This window comes from Cynocephalus volans, chromosome 13 (assembly GCF_027409185.1).
Source record: "Cynocephalus volans isolate mCynVol1 chromosome 13, mCynVol1.pri, whole genome shotgun sequence".
Classification (NCBI taxonomy): Eukaryota; Metazoa; Chordata; class Mammalia; order Dermoptera; family Cynocephalidae; genus Cynocephalus; species Cynocephalus volans.
The window spans coordinates 95439602-95459812 of NC_084472.1; the positions used below are offsets into that span (position 1 = coordinate 95439602).

The 20211-nt window shown below is 35.6% G+C and overlaps 1 protein-coding gene across 5 annotated transcripts in view; it reads right to left on the bottom strand.

The window, feature by feature from the left end:
• Positions 1–20211, bottom strand: part of VPS37A (VPS37A subunit of ESCRT-I) — a 32191-nt gene that overhangs the window by 9390 nt on the left and 2590 nt on the right. For 4 of the 5 annotated variants that reach the window (XM_063077516.1, XM_063077513.1, XM_063077512.1 and 1 more), the window contains exons 2-5: positions 10845–10919; positions 8688–8802; positions 8040–8140; positions 1139–1364 (exon numbers count right to left, since the gene is read on the bottom strand). In XM_063077516.1, coding sequence (XP_062933586.1) covers positions 1139–1364; positions 8040–8140; positions 8688–8732 — 372 coding nt within the window. In that variant the 5' untranslated portion in view covers positions 8733–8802; positions 10845–10919. The remainder of the gene's footprint in view (positions 1–1138; positions 1365–8039; positions 8141–8687; positions 8803–10844; positions 10920–20211) is intronic. The other variant, XM_063077514.1, reaches the window with a different exon arrangement.

Here is a 20211-nt window from a genome sequence, read left to right on the forward strand (position 1 = left end):
TGAAAGTCATTGTGTAGAAAAACTTAATAACTTGGCAGTGGTCTGAAGTTACATACCCATCTTAGATGAGTCAGTGGGGTAGATAAGGAACAGAATGAATATACATGATTTTTTATACTTGAGGACCCTTGAAAAGTTGTCTTGTAATTTTGTTTACACTACTAGTTGTAGTTTGTACATAACATTCAGTAACACAATGATGAAAGGTTTTGGAAAAACAGTCCACTTGGGTGTAAATTCTAAATGATAAACTCTGAAATTAGTAATGTTGGATATAAGGTTTTACAATATTTGAGTATTACTATGGGTGATATTTACTAAAGGTTAAAACTGAAGGTTTTTCAATCCCTTTAAATGTTTTATGCACAAAGTATCAGTTTCCCTCTCAGTAACATCCCATATAGCAACAATTACCAGCTTAATTTAAGAAAATGCGATTTAAAAAAAATTTTGAAATACAGTGGGATGCTTGAAGCCCTTAGCATGCTATAGCAGACCCTCCACAATTTGACACCTATTTCTCCTTCATGATCACTTCTTGTGCCTATGTCTGTACCCTATATGACAGCCAGAGAGATCTATTTTAGGCAGCTTCACAAAAATGCCATCTGGTTTGAACCTCAATGCCTTTGTCAGTGTTACTGCCTCTCACAGAATGCCTTATATATCTCCTTGTTATCCTGGCAAATTCATAACCATCTTTTAAAATCTGGCCTCAAGCATAAATTCATTCCTTCATTTATCAGCCTCATTTTTACTGAACACCTACTATATGTATCAGGCATGGTTTGAGGCAGTAAGGATAAAGTGGTGAAGAAAACACACTCATATTTTGTAAAGATATCCCTACTAGTTCTACCTAGGTCCCTGGGAGCACTGAACATTCCCTCAGTTATGAGTCTCTTCCATAACTCTATACTGTCTTTCTCTTCTACTCTACTAGAAGTTCCTTATTTGCAATTATTTGATTATTTGTTGGTTACCTCTCTGTGTTTGTTAACTTGAATTGAGAAATGTGATTTAATCTCTTTATATTTTGTGCCTACTTAGTGGATGACACAAGGAGGTAGATGATAAATGTTTGCTGGTTGAATGAATATTTCAAAGGTACAAAATATAGATAATTAAAGATACAAACCGGTACTGAAGTGTCTGTTGTGGGAACAGGTAATGGCAGATTTGAAAGGACACCAAATGAAGGAGCAGCGGGTTTGGCTGTGGTATAACTTGTTGTTGAAGAAGAAACAGTGTCAGCAACAGATAAAGAAGTTACATTCCTGTTGGCTTCTTGTGAGGGATATGGAGGAAGAAATGGAAAACCTTGAGAAGCATAAGGAGGCATCCCACCTGGGTTACTATAAAGGCTACAGAGAAAAAAAGAATCATCATCAGATTAGGTTTTAAGGGTAAGATACGTAAAATTATTGCTAAATTGTTCTAAATAGCAATGGTCATGTATTATAGACGGAATCTGTTTATGGCAGGTGATAATTGTTTTTATAATTATAAAACAGAATTAAATGTTACATAAATTGATAAACTAGGAATGCTTAAAGAAGAATTGTGGTTTCTGTGAAAAAGAAGATGAATATTTTAGAAAGCCTACAATTCAACTGGTCAGAGTAGAAATGAACAGACAGGACATTTTTGAGTTTTCAGCATTTCATTGGCATCAGTCAGTATGTTCAAGGAGGGAATGGAGAACAATATATTTTTGTGTGTGTGTGTGTGACCGGTAAGGGGATCGTAACCCTTGGCTTGGTGTCGCCCGCACCTCGCTCAGCCAGTGAGCACACCGGCCATCCCTATATAGGATCCGAACCCGCGGCCGCGGCGCTATCAAGTGCCGCTGGCTCCCAGTGCCGCACTCTCCCCAGTGAGCCACGGGGTCGGCCCAAGAGAACAATATTTAATCAAGAAAATTTATTCAAGTTGAGGCTAGTTAGTAGCTTTCAGTATATTTGGCAAAATCTGACTGAAAGTCAAGACTGCTTTTCTAGAAAATTGTAAAAGAAAATTAAACGTACAGATAAGCTAAAAATGTTAAGATATTAAAAACAGATGCATTATACAAGGGTACTTCAAAACATTTGTGGGAAAATACAGTTGAAAGATAACCGAAATCTTTCCATAAACTTTTTGAAGTATCCTCATATAAACATGAATATATGTTAGAAAGAATGACACAACATTATGTACTTGGTATTCAATCAGACAACAATGTAGTCAATATTTAGTTTTGCAAGATAACAAATATTTACATTTAATTCTTTTTCCCCCTTAGAAAAGTTCAGAGAGAACCATTATAAAAGAATTAGGGTAATTCAGGCCTAAATGCAGACTGAGAATCATCTAAATACCAATATTTGAATTAATACAGTAAGTTTACATGGGTTGATCACTCTCATGTAAAGGATAAAGGACTTATGGTTATGTTTTAAATATAATACTAACTATGAAAATGTTTCATTTTGTATTAAAACATTCTAAAATTAAAAAGCTTAAACAATTTTTTATGGGAGTACTTTTATTTCACTTAATGACATAAACTAACCTGAGTTCAAACTTTTATTGAAGAAAGCATTTGTTAAAGATTTTTGAAATGTACACTAATGACACTAATATTTATATGAAAACATAAACAAGTAAGAATATAAAGAAAAAAGATCTGAAAAAGGAGGGTAAAGAGATATTAGCTTTGCCCTATAGCAAAACAAGTTTTAAAACCTTAATAATAATTAAAAAAAAAAAAAATTAAAGCATAGTACTAAGTGAACGGATAGATAGGTAAATGGAACTAAATATAAAATCCAGAAAAGGCCCAAACACATATGGGAATTAGAGTATAATAAAGATAGAATCTCAAGTGAAAAACAGAACAGTCAATAAATAGTTTTGGGGCATCTAGAAAAATTAAACTGGAGCCAGATCCTCATATTTACAATCGGATAAAAACCTAATGGATCAAGGATTCAAATGTGAGGAAAAAAAAAAATCTTAAGAGAAGAAATCAATGGGAAATTATAACTTTGAGGTGGGAAAGGATTTCCTGTGATCCCAAATTCAGAAGTCATAAGAGAAAATAATGATAAATTCCACTTTAAAAAAAATTCTCCACGACAAAGCCCTTTATAACACAAATAACAAGTGTGGGGGAAAACATTTGAAACTCATATCAAGACAGAGAGTAATTTCTCTAATACATAAAGAATTTCTATGAATTGATAAAAGATTAACAACCTAAGAGAAAAATGGAAAACAAGGTAGTATACACAGCTTACAGAAAAGGAGGAAAAATAAAAGCATAGGAAATGATGCTCAACTACACTGGTAGTAAGATATATACAACTAATTATACTAACATCTCATTTTCTGCCTCTAAATTGGCAAAGATCCATTTGATAATATACTACACGTTGGCAAAGGGTATCAGGAAATAGGCATTGTATATAGAAGTAGAAACTGGTATAACTACTCTGGAGGGCAATTTTGAAGTATTTGTCAAAATTACAAATGTGCACACTACTTCTAGAATTTATCCAACAAATATGCTCACATTTGGGTAAAATATTATTTTTAAGGTTACTTATTGCATCATTGAGGGCAATAAAGGCCAGTCCTTTTAGGAAAGATTGCAAACAATGAAAATATCCATCAATAGAAGTCTTGCTAAATAAATAATAGTACATCCATAAATGAATACTTTGCAGCTGTAAAGAATAAATGAGGAAGTGCCTTACACACTAACATAACAAACTCTCCAAACCATGCCATTTAGTGGAAAAAAAAGCAAGGGAATAGTATGATTCTAAACCAATCTCCTTTATTTTGAACTCAGTAGCAGGTACAACCCATAAAATTATCTAAGAAATTCATCAAACTTGATTTATAATGATGTGCACTGTGTCATAGAAAATCTATTTGTAAAATTGTTGGCTTGTATTTTCAAATAAGATGAATGAATTTATGTCCAACCCTATCTCTATATAACATAGGAAATACAGTTTTTGGATAAAGAATATCCCAATTCTTTACCCAAAAAGAAGGATTCAGGACTCTAGGATGTAGATAACAGGAAGGCAAAGATGAGGGGGAAAGGGCTGAAGTACCTAATGAGCTGGATGGGCTAGCTAAGGAGATTTCCACACAGTGCTGAAGATGCTGTCTGAATTTTGAACAAGAAAAAGTTCTTGGAAATTAAGAAGGACTGGGAAATAAAGCCAAGAAATTTCTCAGGAAGAGGAAAGAAAAATAGAAACACGGACAATAAGAAAATCAGATATTCTAAGAGCTTCAATATCAGACTTAAAGGAGTTCCATGAAGAAAGAAGAGTGAAAAAAAGCGATGGAAATTACAACAAAAAATTAATTTACTAGAAATGAAGACAAATCTCCAGACTGAAAGGGCCCTTAAAATACCCAGCACGTTGAAAGAGACCAGCAACAAGTTGCATCATCATGAAGTTTCAGAAAACCAAAGATAAAGTTACAAATGATCAGAAATAAAAACGGCACTGGGTATCTTAGTAACATGGAAGCTTAAATACAGACGATAGAGCAATGCCTTCAAAATTCTGAGTGAAAAACCACTTCAACCTAAAATTTGATCTGTATCAACTATCAAGCGTGAGGGTATGTTAAAGACATTTATGGACTTAAAAAAAAGTCTCAAAATTTATCTTCCAAGCTTCTTTGGCATACTGTATTCTCCAAAAATGGCCATGTCAATATTTCTGGTCCCACATGTTCTTTCAGAGCTTTGTCACTCCCCTGCCCCAAGAGGAAAAGCCTATTTCCTTCCCCTTGAATCTGGTCAGGACTTGGTAATTGCCTCAACAAACAGAATGTAGCAGAGGTGACACTGAATTGACTTCAGCAGCTAAATCAGAGAAGGCAATATGACTTTCTCATAGTTGTCTTTCAGTATGTTCACCCTTGGAAACCAGCCATCACATTGTAAGGAAGCCCAAGGCACACAGAGAAGCCACATCCAGGTATGCCATTGACATCCCCAGGTAAAGCTTCTGCTGAGAACCAGCTGATGATGAGTAGAGCACGTATGAGCTCTCTCTCATGAACCCTGCCTGAACTGCAGATTAGTGAGTAAAACAAGTGTTTTCATTGTTTTAAGCCATAATGTTGTGGGTAATTTGTTATGCAGCTTTAGTAACCAGAACAGAGTTTGGTACCTGGAAGTAGAATGCGACCAAGCACAGGTGAAGGCTGGAAAAACCCTCAGGAGAGTATGAAAGACTGAAAGGCCTCGAAAAGACTGTTAGCAATAGCCTGATGGGTCTTTGACGAGATGGTCACTGGAAAGGAATTCTGTATTAGTGCAGTTTACCAACACTGTTGCTTGCAATAATGTGGAAAAAAGAAAATGTATTAGTGAATTTCAATGTCTAGCTAAGGAGATATCTAAACAGTGTTCCAGCTTCCTTAAGATTCTCAAATTAAGAGTGGCCGTGGCTCACTTGGGAGAGTGTGGTGCTGATAACACCAAGGCCACGGGTTCAGACCCCTATATAGGGATGGCCGGGTACCTGCCTTCTTAGCGCAGTAGGCAGCGCGTCAGTCTCATAGGGATGGCCGGTTGCTCACTGGGTGAGCGTGGTGCTGACAACACCAAGTCAAGGGTTAAGATCCCCTTATCGGTCATCTTTAAAAAAAAAAAATAGATTCTCAAATTAAGAAACAGATTAAAAAGCAAACCTTGAACCCAGAGCGAACTAGAAAATCTTTTGTTAACACCTCTGAAAGAACCAAGGCAGTGCCTCAGAGAACTGTCCAGTAAGAAAAAAGCCATCTACAGCTTCTAAGAATCTTTAGGGAAAAGTCTCTCCACAGCCTCACTAGAAGCCCAACAACATATTCTGCAGAGGCTTGTAGGTGTTGCTTTTTATCTAACAAAATGAATGAAAACAGATTCAAAAGAAAATCATAAACATTTAAAAGGAATTGCATCATCTTGGTGTAAAAGGGACTAAGACAGTACCAAATGAAAAAAGGCCTTTGGACCCTTCTATAGGCAGGAAGCAGGCTGAAAAAAAAAACTACTCATCCACAAACAAGGGCTACATTTTACAGAAAGGAAAAATGACTCAGAAACAGAACCAAGAACCCAGAATTATTCTGTGAAGAATCATTCACACAAAGTAAGACTAAGCCCTAATCAAAAAAATGTGCCCAGTTAGATTTCAGGATTGCTATGGACCAGCAACTCCTGTGTGCTTCCTGTTTTCTTCCTTTTTGAGTAGAATGGTCTACAGTGGTTATCCTAGGCTTGTTCTATGTTGTATGGTGGGTGTGTGAGAGGCAGCTACCTTGTGTCTTTAATTCACTTGTCTTCAGATCAAGAGTAATTGCTCTTAAGGAAAGCCCCTGAGAAACCTCATTTCTATTGGAACCTAATTTACATGGTGAAACCCTAGACTCTGAACACAAGCCTGATTCTGTAATATTATGAACTGTGGAAATTCTTGGGGGAAGGGATGAGTGAATTTTCCTATATAGGAGATGGGAATATAACTTGTGGTCAGAAGGAGAACTGTGAAAGATTGTATTTTCCAAAATGGCCACAGACAGAATTCCAGTCCCATATGCTCTTCTTGAGCTTTTCCACCCTATTGAGAGATGGGAGTCTATTTCCCTTCACTTTTCAATCCAAGTGAGACTTTGTGGCTGACTTTACAAACAAACTACGCAGAAATGATGCTAGAATGTCATTATATTACATTGGTGAATGTCACTACAACAGAATGACATCCAGGACTACATCATAATGGGCAATGCAGCTTCCATGTGGCTGGCTTGCTCTCTCTCCGGGGATGCTCGCCCTTGGAACTCAACCCGTCATGCTATGAGGAAGCCTAGGTCACATGGAGAGGCCATATATAATGTATGAGCTGACAGCCTTTGTTAAGGTCTCAGCATTCGGCTAACATTAACTGCCAGATATGAAAATTAAGAGGGGCTTCAGATGGTTTAACCTCTCAGACTTCAAGCCACACAAGCTAATGCAAAAAAGTGGAGCAAAAACAAGTGATCTTCACTGCTCCCTAACCAAACTGCTGATTCGTAATAAAAACAAGTGTTGTCATTATATTAACCACAAGTTTTAGGTTAATTTGTTACGCATCCTTAGTAACTAGAACATATCTTTACTCAGGAAACTACTCAGTCAATAAATCAAGAGACTAGAGAATAGCCTGAGAAAGAAAAAAACATAAAATCCAAGAAATGGAGAACCTAATACAAGAAAGTTGCAAAGGGAAATCCCAGGAAGACAATAAAGGGAAGTTAATGGATGAGAACTATACAATAGTCAGAGAGAGTAATTCAGAATGGAGAACAAAAGTAAAGCACTGTCTGCAAGGGAAAAAAAAAATGGAAACTAGAGATTACCCGACTGTCTGATGATGTGAAAAAATGATTACGATTTTTCAGATCTTCTAAAAGCTCTGTGGAAATTTAATGAGATCTTAAAATTTAAGAAGATTTGTAAAATTAAGAAGATCTAAGAAAACAAAACCAATGGAAAATTGAGGTAATTATTAATCCAGAAAAAAGTAAAAATGTATACCATAATGGAAATGTAATCATGGTAACATATTTGGCTCAGTAGTGAACAATAATTAGAGTCGAATTAATAAAAAACACCAAATATGAACTTACATAAAAATCACATTATAATTTCCCTGGGAGGAGAATGAGGAAGAAAGTTTTGTGGAAAAATAGCCAAAATCCTCATCTATCATAATAGGAGGTCAATAGATAATATCTAAAATGAAAGAATCAAGGGATAGCCGTATATATACATTATTCAGAAAGATGAAAGTCAATATTAGAAGAAACAGCTAAAAGCAGAAAACACAGTTGCCTCTGAAAAGTATGGATGTATTTGTGTGAAGGTGGGGATGTGGAAATCAGAGGATTGCCTTTTAACATTATTTGATTTTTTCAAACTATTTTAAATTATTTAATTACTTTAACAAATTAAAATATATGCAAAATTTTGTATTTGTTATAAATATACTTACTATGGAAATGCTGTTGAACTAGGAGCTAAAACTGGAGGATTCTTCCAAAACTCATCCAGTAGACTCTGAATAATTTTTCCAAGATCTGAGTGCATTGTAAACTGAAAGTAACAGTAATACAAGATGATTAAAATCACTTTCAGAAAAAGATTACACAGTCTCATTAGAATAATATCACTTTAATCTTAGTCCACTTTTTCAGGTTAATAATTAAATGAAAAGCAAAGGATATTTTGTCAACTAAACAACAACAATCCACAACTTAAAAACTTAAAACATTTTCTTTTAGAATCAATACCATAAATATTTGGTAATTAGCAAATCAGGTTAAAAGTCCATTTAATTAATAATGGAACTGAAATAGTTCCACATTTCACTACTTACAATAATTTGAGGGTTCAAAGGTAAATACTGAAAGCACATTTAAGTAACAGTCCTTCATGTTAATTAACCATATCATATCCTAAGAACTTTAAGGCATAGTCTTAAATAAACATAGTATTATCTATTATTATACACAGTGAAGCAATTTATCGAAAATTACTGATTCCAAAATGAAATTTTATATGCATTTCAGATTTCTAAAATATTTATAAAAAGCAATACATCTGTTATATTACTCTGAAATAAATTATACCATATACATACATTGTTTACTAATGGAGAGGTAACATATACTCCTTGTTTATCCATTAAGTGATGTCTTATCGGTGGATAAACACTGATCACAGGTTTTTCCTGAGGAAATTGTGGAGGAAGCAATCTGGTAAAGGTAGAACAAATGGAAAAACAAAAACAACAAATGTTACATGGTATGGTCATAATCCTAAAAGACACGGTCATAATTCTAAAATAAAGTTAGTTAAAAGCAAATTAAATTTTCACACTTTGATATGGATTAATTATTTAGTAATAAGTGCTCTATTATGGTTAAGTTAACTGAAAATATATAAAAGGTTATACTTAGGCAACAAAGAATATATAGTAATTCATCACAGTAGAAACTTCTTAATGTGGAAAATGGACACCCTAAGTTATAGAATACCCTTCACACCATGCCAATTAATTGCTTTCAAGCACAATATACCAAGCTATACAAAATCTCAGGTAAAAATTAGATTGGGCATTTGTATCAGGTGAACCATTCTAACTCAATCTGGCTATTTATTGGACCACAGGTTCTTGCCATATGCTTGTGGTTTTTCTACTTTTGAAATGCTGCCAAGAACTGTTTCACTATCTACTGTATTTCTAAAGAGTAAGTGGATAAAATGGAAAGTACTAGGATTAAAATGTTGTAGTTGCCATCATGCCTTGGTTTTATATGGCTCCCTTCTAAATTTCCCAATTAACACATCTCTCCCAACTCTGAGGTCAATCACCTGGTTTCAAGAAAAGAATAGTAAATTTTCAATACCAAAAAAAAAAAAAAAGTGAAAATTTTAACCTTTTTTGAACTACTGCAAAACTAAGATTAGTGAGTAAAGTCCTAAAAAATGGGAGTTTACTGGATATGAAACCTTGTTTTCCAAATCTCTAAAACTCAGAAGAATATTTTCCTTTAAAGTGCTTCTCTGTCCCTTTTTTGGCTCAGAAAACTCTACGTTGGCAGCACTGTCAAGAAGAAAACTGGGTCGTTGTTGGTCTCTTCTACTTAGCTCTACCTGGGCATTTGATGAGAGATAAAACTACTTTATTTATTTAGCTGAAGGTGTTTAAACTAGTTTCATTTAAAAATAGGTAATAGATGGCCCTTGGGGCCCAGTCGATTTGGGTTTGTATCTTGACTATGCTATTTACTAACCATGTGTCTGTAATTTGCCGTAATTGGCAGGGCTGCTGTAAGGATTCAAAAAGCTCATCTATATCAAATTAACATAACACTTAGCACAGTTACATAACCATGCTTTAACTCATTCATTCAACTAGTATTTAATAAGGCCTCCTCTGTGCAGGCAGTATGCTAGACAATGAACATATGAAGATGAATAAGGCATGGTTTCTATCTTCAAGTTAGGTGCCTTCTTACCTGGCCCAAACACTTGCCTTCTACCTAATGCAATCTGAGGTAATAACAACTCTTTCACCTAAAGACTAATAATTGCATTAAAGGCCAAATAGGTACATATTTCAGCAATCATTTTATCCAACTTTTTCTCATTGTAACTTCTACTTCTGAAATGCTGCCAATAATTGTTTCACTATCTATTGTATTTCTAATGAGTAAGTGGATAAAATGGAGTAGTAGGATTGAAATATTGTAGTTGTCATCATACCTTGATTCTATACGGCTCATAATTATATTTTAAACTTCTCATTTTTTTTCTTTAAAAGTAATAAGCAGACCAAATCCAGCCTTGAACTCTCTGGTTGCTGTAGTGTATCTGTTGCTGGAATTTGAAATATTTTAACTTGCTTCTGATGTAAATCTATCTCTAATGGTTTTCCACACATAATCCCTGGGTTTGTCATTTTTTTTTTTTTTTTTTTTGTAGCTGTCATTATCATTTTTCAGCCTATTTCCAGCTAAGACATTAGTGCTAATCAACAAAAACAATTACAGCACTAAGGATTATTATTCACCTACTTATTGCATTTCTTTTATAGTTTCTTTCTTATAGCAATATAAATTAGTGATCTTTCAAAAATGCTTATTTTACTAAATTGTGCACTATTTTATAAATTATAGTTATTTGCAATAAGTTCACTTGAAACAGCTTACTTCTAGTAATAACTAAGAAATAGAAAACAATAATGAAATTTTAAGTGCTATTACATGGAAAAATAGGATACAGTTCTACTCACATATTAATGTTAATTGTCAGGTTGTTTACAGTGAATGGCAATCTGTATTCCACATCTTTCTGTATTTCAGCTATACTGTAAGAGAAAATTTGGGGAAAAAATTTACCCAAAGTCATAAAACAATTAATGTTAAAAGTAAATGTTGTGTTAGCATCTATTAAAACTACTTTTAATTTTAATCACAGAATCTGGATAGCCAGCATAATTTGTATCTTGAGGAAAAAATTATCACAGTTAGAAAGGCTTATCAAATAAGGTGGGAATAATATTCTGAAATATCCAAGGGGGAGGAGAGGATGTTGAGGTAAAGAGTTAAGGAAAAATTCTTGTATTAATGCTAGATTGAAGGCCGGCCTCGTGGCTTACTCGGGAGAGTGCGGCGCTCCTGGCGCCAAGGCCGCGGGTTCGGATCCTATGTAGGGATGGCCGGTGCGCTCACTGTCTGGGCATGGTGCGGACCACACACCGTGACCAGGGTTGTGATCCCCTTACCGGTCAAAAAAAAAAAAATGCTAGATTGATTTACTATCACTTCATCCAATTTATCATCAGTAGAAGCAGTTGTGAGCCCTCTGGTTAATACAGGTCAGCAAGACATCTGGTTCTGATGAGAACTCTGCCACTAGCCAGCTATATAGACAACTGGGGGCAGTCTGGATCTCAACAGTTTAAGCTTAAAAGCCTCCTACACTCATAGGCTGCGGGCTGCTTTCCAAAAACAAATATTTCCTTTCTTCCTAAGTAAGAGAAGTCTGATTTTATTCTGGGTAGCAATGTTCTAGTCTTTCTTGTAGATGATTGTTGCTATAGACTTAAGTCCCAACCAATAAAATATACTATATAGAGAAGTTGTAGGGTAGAATTCCAGAAAAGCATCTTAAAGGGAAACAAAAATAGACAAAGGGAAACAAAACAGACAACTGGTATGAGCCCACTTTGTCCTTCCTACCTTCTTTGTACTTCCTGCTTGGATCTGATAGCTGGACTTCTAATAGCCATTTTGGACGATGAGTGACCCTGAGAATCATAGCCTGAACTAGGGATAGCTTTCTGACTATTATGTTTTTTGGCCTTCTGATAAAAACCTACTTTCTAGAATATTTAAAGGTTCAAAAGTGTTGGTATGGAGTTATGAAGAAATTGTAGTTGTAGATAAGCTTTCCCCTCTGACATACTTTGGAATGGGGATGAATCAGCTAAGAAGAGACTCAAGTAGATACTCAATATTAGGCCTTTTACAATTTTTATGAAAGTTTCCCTTTGGGGATTAGGTTTGGACTGATAAGCCTCCTGTGTTCAAATCCTGCATCTACACTTCATTTGCTGTGTTTTCATGAACAAATTACTCAACCTAAGTCTTTTCTCTCAAATGGGAAATGGGGATGTTAAAAGCATCTATCTACCTGAAAAAGTTGTTAGATTAAGAAAGATAATGCATGTAAAGCCGTTGGTATAGTACCAGGCAAATAAGTACTCAATATATGTTAGCTATTATGAAATAAGCATTTACAACATGCATCTAAGTTGGGCCCTATCTATATCTGTAGTATTAAAATTTTAACTCATTAGTTCTTCAGACACTGCTTGGATTCAAATAAAACATTTTCATACAAATCATATTAAAGTGAATTTGATTAAAGCCCAATTCATCTTCCCCACATTTACATTCTTAACATTTGTTAAAATTTTTGACAAGTTTTCTTCAGAAATGAGGTGTCAAATATAACAGAAGGTAATACTTCTGATAAGAAGCTGAAGAGTCATTAACAAATTCCAAAACAAGTTAATCGTGACAATCTAGTAATGCATTTTGACTAGCTGCATTAGACAAAACAGCTGATACTTAATTGCTTTTACTTAATTAAAACAAGAATCATTCCCTGAATATTCATCACAAAAGTGATTTTGACTATTTTGCTATTTTCAATAACTTTTAAAAAACGTTCCAAAGTAATTCATTGTCACTGAAAAAATAACAGGAAAGAGAACATAAAAATCACTTAGGATCGCATATCACCAAAAAAATCACTGTTAACATATAGTGTATAACCTTTTAATCTTCTTCCTACATTCACAGCCTTATTTAAAACAAAAATACAATTACTCTTTATATACAAGTTTGTAACTTGTTCTTTTCCTCCCTCAATAATTTGTGATTATCTTTCTAAAGGAGTAAATGTTATTTTATAATATCATCTTTAATGGTTGCATAATGTTCTAGTATATGTATCTAGGTCATACTATTATTTAACCTATTCTCTAGTATTAGATATTTAGACTGTTTCCAGTTTCTATTATTATAAACGATGCTCTGATAAATGTTCTTATAACCATATATTTATGCTGACAGTGGTATTACTTTGGATGTAAATACACACACACACACACACACACACATATATTTTAAAGTAATACTGTAAACACACCATAAGAGAAAATTTAAATGGTCCTGCATTAATAATTTTATTTTCTAGGTTATCTGAAAGAAAAGAATTACTATGGTTTTACCTCAGTGGTGCTGAATTGGTTTGGAGCCGAATAAAGCAAATAACTTTTAAAATCAGAATATATGATTAATGGGCATCCTCATTTCTTTTTTTTTTTTTGTCTTTTTTCGTGACCGGCACTCAGCCAGTGAATGCACCGGCCATTCCCATATAGGATCCGAACCCACGGCGGGAGCGTCACTGTGCTCCCAGCGCGGCACTCTCCCGAGTGCGCCACAGGCTCGTCCCCATCCTCATTTCTTTGATGGTCTCTAAAACTGTAAACAAATAGACCTTGAAATGCAATAGTTATAGTTAAGATTGCTTTTGAAGAATGAACAATCATTTATATGATTATGTAATCATATAGTAATCATAGTTTATATTTTGTGTAATCCTGGATTTCATAAGTAAGATTCAGTTCAACTAACAGCAACCATATATCCAGCATCTTGCAAGGAAATGGAAATACAGAGCTGAATATAAGGTGGTCTTTGTTCTGAAGGAGCACACAGCATGATGAGAAAGTTGTGACTAAAAAAGATCAATTCAGATAATGACATCATGCATTTTCCACAGTGTTAGGTAACTCAAGTACTGTTAAAGGTGAACCTTGCAAATAAAGGATTGCAATGATTAGATAAAGAAAATAGAGAATAGACAACTTTCCTTTCCTATCTAAATCTCCATGAAATATCAAAACAGATTTTGAAAAAGCAAATCCACAACAGTGCTGAAAAGCAAATACTACCATATGCAGACAAGGAAAAAGAAAGTAAATACAGGAAGTAATCACAACCCAAAATATAAGACCAATATAAAGTTAGAAGCAGTCTGAAGGTCCTCCAAGCCCTTGGACTAAGTCAATGCAAACCAAGAGTGGGGAGGGAGAATGTAGGCGGAGGAACATTTCTCCGGGTAATGAATGGGGTGACATGTGTGAAGCAGCAGGTAGGTCAGAGAACTCTCCTCTTTCCTCTTCTTGTTCAACTGGTAAACAACAGTACTATTTGCACTCAGACTAACACAGTGAGATAGTCTCTAAGGTAACAGAGCCTCAGGAAGTTATTAACCCCTAGGAAGCTACTGATTCCCAGGAAGCCTCCATTTCCAGAAGATAACTAACTACGAGCTCGCCCCATATAGGAACAAGTCTTTCTTTTTCTTTCATCATGAGCCAGGCTATGGTAAACAGAGTAAGTATCCACAAACTAGAGAATCTCAAATACAGAAAGGAGAACATCATAAAGGTTTCAATAAAACAAAACTGTGGGAACACAGGGGCCTGATTAGAATAGGGAGTGCACAAAGGACAAAAGCCTTAAGTGCACAGGATCAGAACTATATGTGCTGAAAACAGCAAAAATGTTCTGATTGGATAGTAGGGAACACCGAGATCATTTTCTGTCCTGTTCACACACTCCATTCTGTACTTCTTTCGATACTAAGTTTGTTACAGTCAAGGTCTTGACATTATAATAAAAGACGAGACAAACCCGAGCTTGGGGCTGCACCTACTCTCTCCTTTCTTGTGGGAGTTAGCTTGGTGTAGTCCCTCTGGGACTCTCATTGCTTTCACGAAGTTGGGCTCTGAGCAATCCCTGTATCTCCGTCACTGAGAGGATAGTGACACAAAGCCATGCAAAGCATGCACCAAACTCAACAAACCAAAAACCACAAAAACTCAGATAAGAAAGTTAATAGAGCAAAGAAAAGACTATAGATTTATGTAATTAATATCATTGGAGGAATAAAAGAAAAAGCACTTGCATATGTGCACACGTACACAGCTGATATGAAAATGAAAAATTAAGAAACTGGACATTTAAAATAAACAGCTCAAAGAAATGTTCAGTGTTGTGTGGAAAATGCTTCATACTATGTCTCTTGAAGAATGTTGATGCACTTTATCATATTAAAGGCTTTGAGAAATTCTGAAGTAAACTGCTTGATTTTGTTTTCCAAATCTGTCTGACATGTACCACTTATTTCACAATATTTTTTGAACAGTGTACCATATAACACATAGGATAATGACTGAGATGTGGAAAGAACTATTGGAACACAGAAGAAAGCACCTAACCTAGCGATAGTGGAGTTGTCTGGGAAAAAAAATAATACCTGAGCTATATATAAAAGTCAAGTAAGAGTTAACACCCAGGAAAGTGAAACATGGAAATAAAGTGGACATTCTAGATAGAGAAAACACTACTAGAAAAGCTTCGAATACAAAATAACATGGGGTCTCTATGAGACTCTATATCTTTTGTCATAAAAGAAACTTTATCTGTTGACATCTTCCCTTCAATCATATAACCATCTTCTGTGTCAGCTTGACATCAAGCTAAGGAGGCTGGACTTTTTTTTTTGGCAAGAGTTAGAAAACTATTGAAAGGAATGACATGGTCAAATTTGAATTTAAGAAAGATTACTTTGGCAGCCATGTGGAAGAAAAAATTGAGGGAATAAGCTGACGGCAGAATAACTAGAATCTAGTAGTAATGGTGGAAGACTAAATGGAATGGAAGATAACCCAGTTTTTGGCTTAGATGAGCAGACAGTAGGAACAGCTTGGAAGGAGTTCAAGTGGGGAAGAAGAACAGATGTGTCTGGATTCAAGTAGCAATGGAGAAATGATTATCTGTGTTGTAACTTTTTTAAAAGCAGTTATGGACTGATATTACTAAAGGGAAAATTAACTGAAGACAGCACTTGAGCTGTTATGATCTATTTAGGAAAATTTTTCTTAAATGCTAACATCCTTTACAGTGTCATATACTCTGCGATTATACATTTAATCACTGGTTATAAATAGACTATAATGACTTAATGTGTCAAATTAAAATTCACTTGAGTATGGGATTTTTGATACACATAATTTTATATCTTACTACAGAGCTCAAAGTCCATTTATAGTGTCAAATGTTGACATTTTATAGATTTCTGCAGCATAAATAGGCTGAGGCATAGCAGATTCTTATACAATTTTTTATTGCAGCAAGTTAAGGAGATTTCCTTCTGGAAACAAATTTTTATCTCAAATAACCTACAGGAGCTAGGTATGGAGGGGATAGGGGCATAGGGAAAATCTTTGTACCTTTTTAAAAATTTTGCTGTGAACCTAAAACTACTTGAAAAAATAAAGTATATTAAAAGAAAAATTGGAAATTTTGATATTTTAATGTGTAATCTCAATTTTTAAATGTTGGCTATAAATATTTTTGGAAAAAAAATATAACATGGGACAAGTTAAAACATACACACATATCCTCTCATTACAAGTTTGTTGTGTTGTCCAGTTTGTGTGAGTCCTTATGTGCTGAGAGTGAAATCTATAGAAAGAAAAGTATAGAATTTAGGCTTACTCAGAAACCCATGAGTTGAGGGGAGAAAGTCATATAGCTGTGAGTAATGGGATAAGCTTAAGAGCTGTAGGAGGGGGGATCTATGCTGACTCTCCAGAGAAGTTATAAGGCTAAAAGTTCAGAAAGAATAATGGAATCCAAGCACAATGCAAGTAAAAGGTAATAAAGAAGGATTATGATTTGTGTAACTTTGAATTCACACAGTTAAGTACAAATAATAATTACTACTCACAACATAAATACAGGTGTTGTTTTAGAGATAAGGAAATAAAATAATAAAGAAGCTAATTAACTTTAGATACTATGAGAGAAGAGAAACCTGGATAGTTAGAATAGTCACTGTTAAGACCATCAGTTTTTTAGTATTTTCTGATTGTGGGTGCAGCAATGCAGGGAAATACTTAACAGCTTCACTTCTGAAGAGTCTTTAAATACTGGCATCACTAAGTGTATCACTTACTAAGTGGCATTAACAGTGAGGACTTATTTATCTTAAACAAGTAGTACAGAGGCAGGGAGGTTCCAGAGATTGTTAATTTAGCAGCAAAAGCTTATCATGGGCATTCCATCTTTCTATTCTACCACATTCAGTAATCAGCCATATCTTTGTTCATTATCCGAGCAGTTCCAGATGTTCCACGTAACACAACAATATACAAAACAAAAGAGAGGCATTTCTTCCTCTCAGACATCTCGTTATTATTGAGAAAATGTTTCCAGCAGCTCCCCACCAGACCTCCCCTCCAACTCTCATTGAGATTAGGTGAAGTGTCCTGCTTCTACAATAACTAGGGGTGGGGAAGAATAAGACCATCATCATTGGCATAAACAATCCATTCACCTCTTGGGGTTGAAAGAGCCCAGGATCCACTAAGGGTATGGCTTTGCAGAGGTGAAATCCAAATAAAAATAGGTGCTCTCCCAAGAAGTCAGGGGAAATGAATTTGGGTGGGTATCTGGGAAAATAACACAAGCTAAATTCAGTTTCTCCTATTATACTCTCATGGCACACTTCTGTTACCAAATGTGTGGGATTTCTCCCCACCAGTAAGCAAACAATCACCAGCTGGGTGCCCTCCAATTCAATTCTGACACTATCTACCTGGACATAGCTTCAGATCCCACAGGTTGAGGGCTCAGTCCCCAAGTCTGTCCCCCATCCCACATACTGAGGATGGCAATCATGAGCTACAGGTTGTTTTACCTGTGCTTTCTGACTGACTGGATATAAATTGGGGTTCCCATACTCCCCTCTATGGGTTTGATTAATTTGCTGAGAAGCTCACAGATCTCAGGGAAACACTTACGTTTACCTGTTCATTATCAAGAATATTACAAAGGATACAAATAAAGAGATGCATAGGGCAAGGTATGGGAGATGGGGTGTAGACCTTCCATGTTCTCCCCGGGCACGCCACTTTCCAGGAACTTCCACGTGTTCCGCCATCTGAAAGCTCCCCGAATCAAGTTCCCTTGGATTTTTATGGAAGCTTCATTACATAGGCATGATTGATTAAAACATTGGCAATTGGTGATCCACTTAAGCTTCAGTCCCTCTCCCCTCCCTGGAGGTTGAGGGGATTGGACTGAAAGTCTTGCCTTGGTCTTCAGGTGACCAGCCCCCATCCTGAAGCTACTCAGGGGCTGCCAACTGTCAGTCATCTTACTAGCATACAAAAAGGCAGCACTTTGGAGATGCTATGGACTTTAGGAGTTGCATGTCTCACATTATCAAATGGAAAACCAATAGTGTCCAATAAAGTGAGCTTCTTCGGGAGGTAGAAGAAACAGCAGAATTAGTTCTACTTCTGCAAATAAAGTCAGGACTTCTGGTAAACTGAATACTGTGATAATTGTTACTCAGAAGACTGAATACATTACTTGAGCCCAGTCTACATAACTTTCAGTTTCCATTTTCATAGCACACTTAAACATGTTATTACTCTTTGGTTAAACACTTTTTTTGGTTCTATGACAGTTTCTCACTTTCCCTGTGTACCAGTGAGACTTAGATGAGGAAATATACATAATATTCTCCTAACCTTTTGGAGAGACCTGGGGAAGATGAGGTAAGGTAACTAGGAGTTTACAACTGTTAGAGAAAAGGACATAAAGAGACCCTTTGTTGGAAGAGAATTTTCCTTAGAGTTTAAGCAGTTAAAAAAGATAAGAGTTGGAAGGGAGATGAGAGAATAGGGTGGGGAAAAATTACTCAGTAGGGGAGAAGAAAAAAAAGTCAGATACTTACACAGCCAGGAAAGCTCTATTGACCTTACATTTGGAAAAGGGATAGAATATGCAACATGAAGGAGATGAGCAGCAGGCAACAAGATGTTGATATTCATAATTTAGCAAGTTTTTGTATTATTTATAAAAAATAATTTAAAACATTCTTTCAACTTTTATAGAGCACACATTCAGAATAACCAATCACAGTGTCTGTTTACATAAAAGTCTTTAAATATAAGTTATACTGCTAAGCTGGATAATCAAGCAACATATTGTCAGTGTTGGGGCTCAGAAAATGATACTCCAAAGGCCGGTGCTTTGCACGCTGAGTACTTTGAACTAAAGGAGGCTGGAAAGCCTCAGAAGCAAAGTCTCTTTCAGACCTTTTCCTGCCCTCCTGTCTCCTACACCTTGTATTCCCTTGAAGCAGAATTCATAGGAAGAGGAATTCCTCTTCCCCAAGGTGGGTCATAGAAACTAGAGCCCTTCTCCCCCAGAGTAAGCCATAAAACCTAGAAAGGTCACTCTCCCTTTTCCCTTGAAGACCCTCATTCCAGAGGGGCCCTGCCCCATACCTGGGAGGAAGGAATGCTACACAGAGAGGCCAAATAGAATCTGAACAGACAGGCCTTGCTTGGTTCCCCCTCTCAGTCTATCACTATTAGATCATACCCTTTTCTCCAAACACATTTCTACACGGCTGTCCATCGAACCTAAGCATAAAAACAGACAGCCTTTCCCCGGTCTTTGGGTCTTCATTTCTGAAGGCTCCCAACTTTGATTAAATAAAGTTGTCATGCTTTTCTCTTGTTAACCTGTCTTTTGTAATAGGAGTGTTAGCCATGGCCCTTATGATGGGTGAGGAAGAATGAGGAACAGTTTTATACCTTTCCTACCCCTATATCAGATACTGCACAGTTTATACCAGCTAGCTTAAAAATGGATGCCATAAAAAAAAAAAAAAAAAAAGGATGTCATTAGTTAAAACGGTGAACTTAACAAGAACAGACAGATGGCATTTCTTCTGGGATTGTACCATTCTTTGAAAAATGGAAGCTCATGACCTACGTAAACATCTCCAGAATTACCCAAAGATGATTTGTAAATATAAAATATTTCAATTAAATAGAAATTCAAGTATTTTCATAAAATAACATAAAGGAATCAAATACTTAAAGCTATATGTTCGTAACACAACAAAATAGGAAGATAATGTCACATTTCCAATCATATGTCCATAATTTTTGACTCAAAAAATAACATATAAAATTGATCCTTTCTGCTTTC